Below are 13024 nucleotides of genomic sequence, written 5' to 3'. Positions count from 1 at the left end.
GGGCTGTGAGCAGCCCGTGGGGACAGTCGTCTGAAAGGGCGCGGCTGGGTTCACAAGGGGGACAGCTGCTCAGACTAACAGGTTCTAGTAGAAGCCTGAAAAAAGTCACATTACCCCCAAAACCGTATCTCATGACAAATCTTTCCATCTCTCTAAAGGCTCTAAATTGAGGGAGTTCTAATTGGTCTTACCCGCAGCCACTTGTGGATGGGTGGTGTTCAGACTTCGTCATCATCAAGCTAAATGTACCTGGACTAAAAGAACAAAAAATAAAGGCCAAACTCAGAAGAGTGTATCCATCCACTTCTCCCTCCATCCACCCAGCGATGACGGGCTGGATTACACCACAGTAAGTCAATTAGGAAAAAATATGAGCTTAAGAGAAAAAGAACAAGAAACCTCTGGATACCGGAAAAACTAAGTACTGGGGGATATAAACCCAAGACTAGAGGAGAAGTTTGTTTTCTATAAACCACGGGGCGTCGGTTCAGTAGCTGCTCGAGGGGTTCCCTGACTCTTCCGCCTCCCAAGATCTGGTCACCATGCTACGTGTCTAGCTACTGGCGGTCTGACACCCAAAATCACCGTCATAAGGAAGGACAGATCCTAGCAAGTTTTAGTTATTCTGAGTCAATAAGATTTTCAAAAATCTTAAAAAACTTGGTCATCATGATTTAAAGACTGCAAAAGCAATCGCAATAGCCTGGAATGAGACACTGAGAAAACAAATGCCCGGCCTCGCCTTGGGGGCCTCGGACACACCCACCCGTGGCAGGTGCCGGGCGGCCCCCGCGGCATCCCCAGCTCCCGGCCGCTGCCGTCACCGTTGCTGCCCCCTGAGTCCCGCCCTGTCACGCCGTTCTCGTTGGTTTCATTCCCGCCTGCGCCATTGCTCACGTCCACGTCCTCCTGGAGGGGGGCTTGGCCGGGCCAGGGCTCCGCAGCCTCCCTGGAAGGGTCACCGGGGCTGGGGGCGTAGTCAGCGCATCCGTTCATGCTGGCTCCTGAGTGACGCTGGCAAACGAGAGAAGGTCACGGGTTCAGGGGGCAGGGGGTCGTGCAGCCATCAGGCGAAGTGTCCCGTGGGAATCTTTCTCCGCGTTTCGCTGGAGGAGCCGGCAGGAGGTGCGGTCAACCGTGGGTCTTCTGCGCTCGTATCCCCAGGGCTCCCACCTGCCATGAACCGCGAAGGCGGATGAATCAGGTGGCCGCAGCCCCAGACACCAAGTTGCCGATGGCCTCCCCAGGTGACGTGAGGGGGCAGCGGGGTTCAGAAATCTTGGCCATCACAAGTTACAGGGGGCCCTTGAACCGGGCCGCGGGCAGGGGGAGAGCCTGAAACCGGGCCGCGGGCCAGGGACACTTCCGGGAGAAATGATGTTGCGGGGAGCAGGCGTTACTGCGTGAGGAGGGCGGAGCGGCGGGGGCCCTTGCAGCAGCAGCAGGGGGTCCGGGCGCTCGGCTGGCTGAGGTGAGGGCTAAGGTGTGTGCGAGTGGGGCGGGGAGGCGGAGGGGCCAGTACAGGCCAGCGCGGAGTTACCTGGGATTGGCGAGGGGCCGCTGAAGCGCCGGAGGCAGTACACTCCTGTAACTTCGCTCGCGTTTGGACACAAAGTTTAGCTTTGGTGCTTTGGGGGTAGGTGGATGGAGCGGGGCTGAAACGAGAGACTGACTGGTCACAGGCTGGGATGAGTAAAGACAGTGAGTAGCCAGGGCAGGAGGGGTTGACCAGAAGCCTAAGGACGGGAGACTGAGAGGTCACAGGGTAAAAGCAGGACCTGGGATGGTGCTCCCCTGCGAGGTCCCGGGAGGAAGCAGGCACTCATGCACCCCAGTGGAGAGGTCGAGGAAGGCCCGGCACGAAAGGGTGTGGTCAGGGTTAAGGAAACTACAAATGATGTGCAGCTCGGGGGCAACCAGTTAGGGGGAGGGAGCTGTCATCTTCTCTGGGCCCGGAGGGGCAGGAGGAGGAGGGCTACTGAAACCAGAGGCACCCAGACAACCTGCGGCCTGTGGGGGGCATAAACCTCCTGAGCTCGGAGGTCAGGAAGCCAGAAGGCAGAGGGACCCACTGACACAGTCCCCAAAGGCTAGCCTAGGTCACCGAGCAGTGGGGGAAGATCTGGAGGGCCCAGGCAGCGGTGCCTTCACCAAGGGGGGTCCCCAGAAAGCAGAATGTGCCCCTGCAGCTTTCCTGTGCTCAGGCACCTGGACCAGAGGCCGCAGGGAGGGATCTGTGGACACTGTGCTGAGGATGTGATACGTGCTGGCTCACGTAACCCTCATGATCACCAGCCACGGCGCACCAGAATTCCCTTCTAGGGATGAGAAAACAGGCCGGTGACTGTCCCAAGGCCACACACAGCAGGAGACAGTGCTGGATTCAGGCTCCCCCACCCGCCGAAGATGGGGACCTGTGCGGAATCCAACCACATTACTCTTTGGAAAACAGCAGGTCTGATCAGACCCTGTCTTGTTCATGAACCAGATAAACAGAAAAGAGCCAACATGCAGCTTCTGAAAAGAAGTGCAATGAAGACAAGATGCACACAACCTCCATGGCACGAGGAAACAAGCAAATTTAGGACAGCACCAACTCTGTATCATAAACAAAAATCAAGAAACGACGGATTCGATGAAACACGTAACGAAGGATGAGCTAAAGCTGCAGACTGAAGTGAAAATGTCACATTACAACAGACAATTAGAAAGCTAAAGTTCAGACTCAGTGATGGGGAGGATGAGAGTGAGAAACTTTTCAAACACGCCCAGGGAAAGGGCCGATACTAAAGGCACATTTTTACCTGCAGATAACGTCTCTTTCTGAAAAAGACACCATAGCAATGAAACAGAAACTACGGTGGAAGATACGCGTGAAGGAAACCATCCCGAAGGCAGATTTGCATCTGCGTGACTCCCTGAGGACCAGGCAAAATTATGCGAGAAGTGTCAAAGCCCATCTATGTCCTGATGAAAATGATGTTTTCAAGAAAAAAGAAAATTCTACCCGCATCCCAACAGGAAAAACAAACAGGTTACCTGTGAAGGATGCTAAGTCATGCTAGTCTTGGGTATCTCTGCTGTAAAGTTAAATTTTCAGAAGATAAAGTCTATACACTCTGAGAGGAGCCGGTCGCGGCCACAGGGAAGAAGCCTCAGTTAGAGGATCTCGCTCTGGCTTTAGACGGAAGCTGTTTATTGGTCCCGAATCACAGAGAACCTCAAACACCAGCTCTCTGTAGTTAAAGTTAGGAACAAAACAAGCAAGTCTACTGCTCGGTCTTCAACATTTCAGGGAAGTTCTAGCTAATTCGATGAAAGAATGAAAGGCGCTAACATCTGGGAAGAGAGAGAACAAAGACTAAGAACAGACTGTTCCCACAAAGAGAAACACCAGGTAAGAGCTATAAACCTGGAAGGATGCCCAACCTAGTTAGACATGAGGAAAATGCAAAGCATGAGGTTTCCAAAATCTAATAGGACCGACAGCATCCTGGGTTGGCCAGGAGGAGGACTCCTGTGCACTGTGTTGGACTCACGAAGTCTTCCTGGGGGGCCTCTGGGCGTGTCTAGCAATGCTGACACCCCAGCCCCTCCCCACTCCTAGGAAGCTGCTCCGTGGGAACGCTCGTCCATGCCCAGAGACGTGTGAGCACGGGGTCTGGAGGAAGAAAAACCTGGAAAGAACCACCAGCAAGGAGTCTACCCGCATCCTGTCCAGGGCAACTTCCAAACTGGGCCCCCTGCCTCACCTGACCCCACTGCGGTCCACACGGGGCACGTGAGCTCCTCTCTCCCCTGGGCGCAGAGCTCAGCCCTGCTCTGCACAGGGGTCAACAGCTCAGCGAGGCCTCCAGCTGCTTCCTGGGATCCCCCGTGCAGCCAACCCCTTGGCCCAGGCCCTGTGCTCCGACCTCGGGGACCTTGCATTTGCCGCTCCCTGGTGCCCTCAGCACTTGTCCGGCAGATGGCCTGACCGTCCTGCACAAACAGCACTGCCTTCTCCCCGGCCCTGCCAGCCCCGCATCCCCTTCTCGGCTTTCTCTCCCGTGGCACCGACACTGCCCGACTGCACGCTGACGCGTGGGTGCTTTTGCTGACGTCTCTACCCCAGGGCCTGGCACGTGGTGTGAAGGCATAAACCCTGGGACATCTGCCCTGTGGAATACTATGCACTCCATCAAAAAGACGGAGACCAGACACACTGATGTGGGAAGACGCTGGGGCGTAAACGGACAAGCCACAGAACAGCGAGGCGTGACAGTAAAAATGACAGGCAGCACCTTGCAGGGCTCGGCGTGTGCCAGCACTGCTCCAGGGCTGTTTCTGCTGATTAACTTGCTCTGACTGCGCACAGCACTGAGGGCCACCGTGGTGGCAGAGAACGGGACAGCCACCTTTCCTGCCCTCATGGAGCTTACATTCTAGCGGGGAAAACAGACCATCAAGAGGGAACGGCGTGTAGAGCAGATTAAGGGTAAGTGCTAAGAGAAAGAAGCAGAGCAGGAGTCCGGGAGGCGTGTGGGAGCAGCTGGTGTGAGTTAGGAAGGGTGGCCAGGGAAGGCCCATGGATAAGTGATGTTTGACCTTGTACCCCCACGTGGTGGTGATTCAGAGCCCCTTGGCCTCCCTCTCCCCACGGCCTGCAGCCCCTCACTCCCCCCCCGGGCCACCGCTAGGCACACACCCACGCGGCCCTCCTGGCTCCACACCTGAGGCCGTCAGGAGCCTCTGGCTCTGCCGGACACGTGTGACCTTGGATGAAGCGCCACACCACGGGGTGCGCCCTGCTTCCCCCGCTGCTGCCGAAGGGCCCGGTGAGGCAGCTGGACCCAAGGGAGAGTGTACTCCCTGGGCGACCTCTGACCACAGCACCCGGAGGGAGGATGGTCCCTCTCCACCCCTCCCTCGAATAGACTGTCCTGGAGCTTTTCTTTGTGTCCTTCCTTCCTTCCTTTTTTTTTTGATAGTTTTTTGGATGAGGCCCCAAGGGGCTGAGCGGCCAGCTGAGTGTCTGTGAAGCAGGGTATCAACGCATGTGTGCGTGTGTGTGCATGCCTGTGTGTGTGATTGTGTGTGTGTGTGTGTGTGTGCGTCCCTGTGTGTGTGTTTGTGTTTGTGTGTGTGTGTGTGTGTGTGTGTGTGTGTGTCACAGCCTTCTCTTCCGCACTCCCCTCTCCCTCACTCCAGCTGTCCTGGGATTGCACCTGAATTTTGAATTTTATTTATTTATTTTATTTATTTTTCTATACAGCAGGTTCTTATTAGTCATCCATTTTACACCCATCAGTGTATACATATCAATCCCAATCTCCCAGTTCATCACACCACACCACCCCCGCTGCTGCTTTCCCCCCTTGGTGTGCATACGTTTGTTCTCTACATCTGTGTCTCAATTTCTGCCCTGCAAACCAGTTCATCTGTACCATTTTTCTAGGTTCCACATATATGCGTTAATATGCGATATTTGTTTTTCTCTTTCTGACTTACTTCACTCTGTATGACAGTCTCTAGATTCATCCACTTCTCTACAAATGACCCAGTTTCGTTCCTTTTTATGGCTGAGTAATAATATTCCATTGTATATATGTACCACATCTTCTTTACCCATTCTTCTGTCGATGGGCATTTAGGTTGCTTCCATGACCCGGCTATTGTAAACAGTGCTGCAATGAACATTGGGGTGCATGTGTCTTTTTTTTTTTTTTAATTTATTTATTTTTGGCTGTGTTGGGTCTTCGTTTCTGTGCGAGGGCTTTCTCTAGTTGTGGCAAGCGGGGGCCACTCTTCATCGCGGTGCGCAGGCCTCTCACTATCGCGGCCTCTCTTGTTGCGGAGCACAGGCTCCAGTCGCGCAGGCTCAGTAGTTGTGGCTCATGGGCCTAGTTGCTCCGCGGCATGTGGGATCTTCCCAGACCAGGGCTCGAACTCGTGTCTCCTGCATTGGCAGGCAGATTCTCAACCACTGCGCCACCAGGGAAGCCCCGCATGTGTCTTTTTGAATTATGGTTTTCTCTGGGTATATGCCCAGTAGTGGGATTGCTGGGTCGTATGGTAATTCTATTTTTAGTTTTTTAAGGAACCTCCATACTGTTCTCCATAGTGGCTGTATCAATTTACATTCCCACCAACAGTGCAAGAGGGTTCCCTTTTCTCCAGACCCTCTCCAGTGTTTGTTGTTTGTAGATTTTCTGATGATGCCCATTCTAACTGGTGTGAGGTGGTACCTCATTGTAGTTTTGATTTGCATTTCTCTAATAATTAGTGATGTTGAGCAGCTTTTCATGTGCTTCTTGGCCATCTGTATGTCTTCTTTGGAGAAATGTCTATTTAGGTCTTCTGCCCATTTTTTGATTGGGTTGTTTGTTTTTTTAATATTGAGCTGCATGAGCTGTTTATATATTTTGGAGATTAATCCTTTGTCCATTGATTCGTTTGCAAATATTTTTTCCCATTCTGAGGGTTGTCTTTCCGTCTTGTTTGTAGTTTCCTTTGCTTTGCAAAAGCTTTTAAGTTTCAATAAGTCCCATTTGTTTATTTTTGTTTTTATTTCCATTACTCTAGGAGGTGGATCAAAAAAGATCTTGCTGTGATTTATGTCAGAGTGTTCTTCCTACGTTTTCCTCTAAGAGTTTCAGAGTGTCCGGTCTTACATTTAGGTCTCGAATCCATTTTGAGTTTATTTTTGTGTATGGAGTTAGGGAGTGTTCTAATTTCATTCTTTCCATGTAGCTGTCCAGTTTTCCCAGCACCACTTATTGAAGAGACTGTCTTTTCTCCATTGTATATCCTTGTGTCCTTTGTCATAGATTAGTTGACCATAGGTGCGTGGGTTTATCTCTGGGCTTTCTATCCTGTTCCATTGATCTATATGTCTGTTTTTGTGCCAGTACCATATTGTCTTGATTACTGTAGCTTCGTAGTCTGAAGTCAGGGAGTCTGATTCCTCCAGCTCCGCTTTTTCCCCTCAAGACTGCTTTGGCTATTCGGGGTCTTTTGTGTCTCCATACAAATTTTAAGATTTTTTGTTCTAGTTCTGTAAAAAATGCCATTGGTAATTTGATAGGGATTGCATTGAGTCTGTAGATTGCTTTGGGTAGTATGGTCATTTTCACAATGTTGATTCTTCCAATCCAAGAACATGGTATATCTCTCCATCTGTTGGTATCATCTTTAATTTCTTTCAACAGTCTTATAGTTTTCTGCATACAGGTCTTTTGTCTCCCTAGGTAGGTTTATTCCTAGGTATTTTATCCTTTTTGTTGCAATGGTAAATGGGAGTGTTTCCCTAATTTCTCTTTCAGATTTTTCATCATTAGTGTATAGGAATGCAAGAGATTTCTGTGCATTAATTTTGTATCCTGCAACTTTACCAAATTCATTGATTAGCTCTAGTAGTTTTCTGGTGGCATCTTTAGGATTCTCTATGTATAGTATCATGTCATCTGCAAACAGTGACAGTTTTACTTCTTCTTTTCCAATTTGTATTCCTTTTATTTCTTTTTCTTCTTTGATTGCCGGAAGCACTAGCATTTAAGCCTCGGCCCGCACTCTGCTTTTAAGAGAACCCAAACTAAGACAGACTGAAGAGAGTGACAGAACGGGCCAGGAGGGTGCTGGAAGGAGAGTATTCTAGGCAGGAGGCCAGCACATGCAAAGGTCCTGAGGCAGATGGGTCTGAGGACAATGGACGAGTCTGGAGCAGAAAGGGCAAGGCAGAAGGTAGGGGTTGACGTGAGGTCAGAGCCAGGTCATGTGGCACCTCGCAAGGCAGAGCCAGGGCCCTGGATATTTCTGAGTGAGGTGGGAACTGCTGTAGAATCCTGTGCAACAAGGTATGACTCACGTGTTAGCAGGGCCACAGGGTAGAGGCAAGGTGGAAGCCAGGACACCTCTTAGGGGGCTCTGGGCCGCCCAGGGTGCAGAGGACATTCACTCTGTCCCCTCCACTCCCTGGACACCACCTGTCCCATCCCACAGCCCTCCCCAGACAAGCAGCAGGGCCGGTCCTTTCTGCTGAGTAAGTTATGAAGGTGACAGGGCAGCAGCAGAGGACTAAGTGAGCAGACCCTGGACGGCGGGGGCTTTGGCGGGTTCCTCCACTTCCTGACCGTTACCTTGGGCAAGTTCCTACACGTCCCGGTGCCTTGCTTCCTCATCTGTGAGATGGGGCTACAGCAGCACCTGCCTCCTACTGGTTGCTCGGAGGGTTAAAGGACAGCAGTGCAGTGTCTGGAATGCAGTAAGTGTCCAGCAAAGGCTGGATTTTACCATCACTGCCAATCACTAGAGGAAAAGAGACAGGGTAACAAAAAGCAAATTAAAAAAAAAAAAAAAGTTGAATTTCATTGTCACGAGCGCTGCTTCTGGCCGCCCCAGGCAATGAGGACGACCCGTGGTGGACGTGTCACGTGCTTTGCTTCCACGCTCGCCCAGGCCTGCCGCTCGGCTCCTCGGAGGGCCTCCTGGCTTTCACCGGTCCCACCCCTGGGAGCCCGTCTGAGTAGGATTCATCGAGCAGGGGTCACAAGATGACCTTCGGCGGAAGGTAAATCTTTTTGCTAAGAGGGTAGGCAGGCATGGCAGAAACGGGAAACAACGAACCAAACCGTCTGAGCTTCATTATTCCAGAAAAACGCGTCGCTCAGCACCGACAGCTCTAACTGAGCGACCTCATCTTGCCAAGTCGGCAAAACCAACGTGCCCGTCAAAGCAGACTTTGCCTCCTGCCTTCCACCAACGTCCACTGAGCGTCCGCTCGCGCCAGCACTGCCAAGGCCCCGAGGAAGCCCCGGGAAACCTGTGTTTCCACCAGGGCAGTGGGGGGTCCTCGTGAGCCCAGGCGCCCCGCGAAGGAAAGGACAGCCCTGCTGCAAAGGGGCTGCGGAGAAGCCGGGTGTGCCGCTGGGCGTGAGCTCGAGTGCCTAATGCTAGAGGCCCATCGCAGCCGCTTCTCAGTCGTCCACACACGGGTTCTGCCCCGGAAAACGGTCAGACCGGAGGAAAGGAGCTGAGCTCGCACCCCTGACTCCGGGCCCCTGACCACACCTTCAGCAGCGAGGGCTGCCCCGACTGGACAGAGGAACACTTAGAAAGTGCCGTCCGTGATGAGATCTTCGTCTGGGATGGCTTCACAGTATTCGGGACGGGAAGGAAATGGGCAGGGATACAGAAGGAGAAGGGCCAAGAGCGAAGCTGGCTTATGGGTTCATTACCCTGTCCTCTCTACTTGCACATGTACTCACAGTTTCCATAATAAATAGTAAAAAAAAAAAAAAAAAAAAAAAAAGGAGAACAAAAACACAGCCTGGGCCCCAGGGCCACCTTCCACTGCCACTGCCAGGACTGGTAAAGGCTCCCCGCACTCAGTACCCGAGTCTAAGGGGGAACGTGCATTTCTCTGTGGAAAGTGGAAAGCGGTGTAGGTTCAATCACTTAAGACGATCAATGATTTGAAAAGGAAGATAAGATACCTGAGATGGTAAGGCCTTGCCTGGAGGCAGAAGGCTGCCAGCCCCCAGTGGCCCCGGGTGGTCCCCCCCACCCCTGCCCCTCCCACCCCAGGGCCCCATGAGCCTGAATTCTCGCAGCCTGGTTCATTCTGCCTGTTTCCGAACTTTATGTAACAGGGATCTCACAGCCTGCACTTTGTCTCTGCAAACCCTCGCTACTTTACAACCCCAAATATTATAACACGGTTGCTCCTTCCTGGTAGGAGCCAATTCCCTGAGGCCAGCCTGCTGTAATCCGGAGAAAATGTTTGTCCTGCTGAATAAACACCCGCACTCTCCATGGAAACGGTTGGTAACCGAGGAAAATGTGACTGCAGCTGTCCAAATATGGAAGGGAAGATGGCTGGGGAGAGGCTTGTCTCCGCCTCACTAAGACCCCTTCAAGCGCTCTCAGCTTGGCCTTTAAAACCTCACATACAGAAACGCACAAAATTTAAAACAACAATAATGCAAAGGCGTCAGCTTCCTGGCTTCAGCGTCGGGGTGCCTGGGAATAGCCCAGCTGTTCTGATTCTTCTGTCACCCCAGGGAGAGTGCTAGGATTCTCAAAGCCTTCGGGGCCTGGGGAGGGTCCAGCACTCAGCCCGGAGCCCCACCACCTTCAGAACTGCCCGCCTCTGATGACACAGTGGCCTTGGCCTCGCCCTGACCCGCATTGCTGGGATGCTCACTTACTGCTTCTGATTTGCTCTAGACTCGGAAATACAGTAACAAACTTGTTACAGAGGTGCCTACAAAGAGCACAGAGCTGAAAGGAGTGCTTCACAGAAAAGCTTCGGGGCAGGCCCATCAGAGGCCCTGTCCAGACTTTCTGGTTCTCTGTGAGTTGGCAGGTGGGCCAGCTTGTCACTGGGCAGGGGTGCAGAGCGTCTGCAGCGATGCCAGGTTATGTGTTTCTAGTTAGTTTTGCCGAATATGGTAGTTTTCTGCGTCACTCTCTCTTTGGACTGAATGCTGAGAGGTCCCGCCAGAGACTCAGTGACCTGCCAGAGCCTGCGATTTGCTGAGGCCCCGTCAGGTTACATCATCATTTAAAAACAGAGGCGTGCCCACCAGCATTTTTCTGAAAGTTAAGTGTGATTGAGAAATAGTACAAATGACAGGAATTTTTCCCGTTTCCTTCTAAGCCTCACAGGGTAACATTATGTGCCCCAGAGTCAGAAACTTGTGTCTCCTGTGTAGGTGCCTAAGGAAATCACCTGTGGAGTAACAGGAATCCAAAAAGCTAGGGATGGAAACAGACCTCAAAGATCGCCTACCCTGAGTCCCGCTGTAGAGACCAGCCCCAGGGTGGAGCTGAGTCAGCCAGCAGCAGCCCGCTGGCTGGTGACAGGCCACCCCCTCCTCACCAGCGCCCCAGCCTCCACAGAAAGCCAGGGCTGTGCTGGTTCTGTACCAGTGAATCACACCAAGATGACAGTGACAGATAACTGCGAACACCCACGGTACCATCCCTGTTGGCATATCACGTAGCTTCCACTTAAGAAAAAGGAGTCCCTTTCCTCATTTTACTCAGACGCCTTATAAAAAGTGATTAGCCTTGTATTTAAAAACTCAATTTCCAGTGAAAGCCTTCAGGTAGAGTGTTGTTCCCTCCTCAGCCAAACCAGCCCAGGACCAGAAACCCCGGCTGGGGACAGGGGATGGGCATCTCCCCTTGGCAGGTAGAGAGAAGGCCAGTGGCCTTGCTGCACTGGACGTGGGAGGGGAGAGGTATTCATGGAGGGGCTTCTGCCATGGTGCTAGGGTTCGTAACATTTGGGGGACCTGAGGCCCCTCTCCCTAAACTCCAGCTCGTTCAAGATGCAGCAGCAGCCAATTTCAGGCCTTCATGGAACTTCTGAAGCTCATCCTGACCCAGATCAAGACCTTCAGGACGATGGAAAGACCCTGCTGGCACCCTGAGCCTGGGCCTGGCCCTGCCATGATGTGTGCCCAGCAGGCATCTGGGCCTCAGTTTCCTCATCTGTCAAGCTAAGGAGTTACCCTGGGTGATTTCCAGGGTACCTTCTGGCTCCGTTTTTCTGTGAGTATGAATCAGCTTTCCAAATTGGTTTCTTCTGTATATCAGAAACCCTGATAACCGAGTTGTCATCCCTTATCCTGGCCTTCCTGGAGGGATTAAGCAGGCCACCACCCACCCCCTGGTTCCTGTCCAGGACTTGGCAGCCAAAGTACCCCCCAGAAGGATGATGTGATTGCTCCACCCAACGTGGGGAGAGAGAATAAATACAGAGAGGTCCAGGGTGGGCAAAGGGGATGAACATCAGGTGCTCAGGCCTGGCTTGGCCCAGGAACTGTCTTGTCTCTCTACTCACCCACTCCAGGGGACCCATGGACTGTCCAGGTAGGGCTCCTAGACTAGTGCCCAGCAGTGGCCTTTCCCCAGCCAGAGACTTGACTCTGTGGCCTCAGAGCAGGAAGCCGGCTCCCCAAGGGTCCCTCCATGTTCCCAGGGACTGTCGCACTGACCCTCAGCTGCCTTGGCCTTTCTCAGCCTTCTCCCACGGGGGTGGTGGGGGGGAGGGAGGGGGTCAGGGAGGGAGAAGAGGAGGGGTTCATAAAAGAAAATCGTCTAGAGAAGGACAGTCCGACATATAGCCACTCAGTAGCTCTGTGACCTCAGACATGGGCCTAACCACTCTGGACCTCAGTTTCTTGATCTGCAAAATGGGAATAACAGTCCCCACCCTAGGCCGGTTTCAAGACGAAGAGGCCGGTTTCAAGACGAGGAGGCTGGTTTCAAGACGAGGAGTAAAAGGGCCCAGGAAACCCTCGGCTCGCGCCTCCGTGGGCTAGAGGATCCTCTGCCGCCTCCCGCAGCCCGCCCGCCGAGACCCCAGACCGCCAGCCCGAGGCCGGGGCCGGGGCTGGCCTGGAGGCGGTTACGTAACCAGCGAGCCAGGCGGCCAGACGCCGGTCGGCGCCCAGGCTGGCTCGCCCTTCCCGCCGCGCCGCGCACTCACCGGAACCGCGTCCTCGCCTGTCCGCAAGACCGTCTGCTAGTCGCCCGCCAACCCCGTCGCCGCCGCCGCCAAAAGCTGCACTGAGCCCGCAGGGCCGCCCACCTCCGCCGCCGCTGGGGACTCGCCGCTGTCACATAGTGGAAAACGTGACCGCTCGCCGCGCCCGCCCCTGGCGCCCGCCATTGGCCGGGGTGCCGCCTCATCTGCATACCAGGGGGGCCGGGCCTGCAAGTGCCACGCGTCCATTGGCTGCGGCGCCCGTCGCTCTCTTTACATAAGACGCACATGGAATTCCATGTTCACAGATTCGGTTCCTCAATGAAGACGCGGCGCGCTCGTGCCCCCCTCCTTGTCCTCACGAGTGGGCCCTTCCACTTCCGGCCTCGGCGCCTTCCATTCAAGACAGCTCGGGTCCGCCGGCTCAGGGAGTGCGGAGTGGCGCCTACCACCGCGGGGCGGGGGGAGTTGGGCGCGGGAGGGGGGCTCCTATGCACCCGCGCCGGCCCGCCGGGCAGCCGAACCCCCGCTGAAGCCCAGGCCCTCAGA

General features: G+C 53.8%; 1 protein-coding gene across 8 annotated transcripts in view; it reads right to left on the bottom strand.

Moving 5' to 3' along the window:
* Window positions 1-12702, bottom strand: part of PER2 (period circadian regulator 2) — a 41518-nt gene extending 28816 nt beyond the window's left edge. For 4 of the 8 annotated variants that reach the window (XM_082396050.1, XM_082396053.1, XM_082396051.1 and 1 more), the window contains exons 1-4: window positions 12479-12702; window positions 1541-1736; window positions 767-1014; window positions 192-254 (exon numbers count right to left, since the gene is read on the bottom strand). In XM_082396050.1, coding sequence (XP_082252176.1) covers window positions 192-254; window positions 767-1014; window positions 1541-1736; window positions 12479-12687 — 716 coding nt within the window. In that variant the 5' untranslated portion in view covers window positions 12688-12702. Of the gene's footprint in view, window positions 1-191; window positions 255-766; window positions 1015-1540; window positions 1737-12478 lie in introns of those variants that run through there. The other 4 variants (XM_082396056.1, XM_082396057.1, XM_082396052.1 and 1 more) reach the window with 3 other exon arrangements.
* Window positions 12703-13024: the final 322 nt, after the last annotated feature.

This window comes from Balaenoptera borealis (assembly GCF_965194805.1).
Source record: "Balaenoptera borealis genome assembly, chromosome: 6".
Taxonomy (NCBI): Eukaryota; Metazoa; Chordata; class Mammalia; order Artiodactyla; family Balaenopteridae; genus Balaenoptera; species Balaenoptera borealis.
This window is presented reverse-complemented; position numbering and strand designations above follow the sequence as displayed.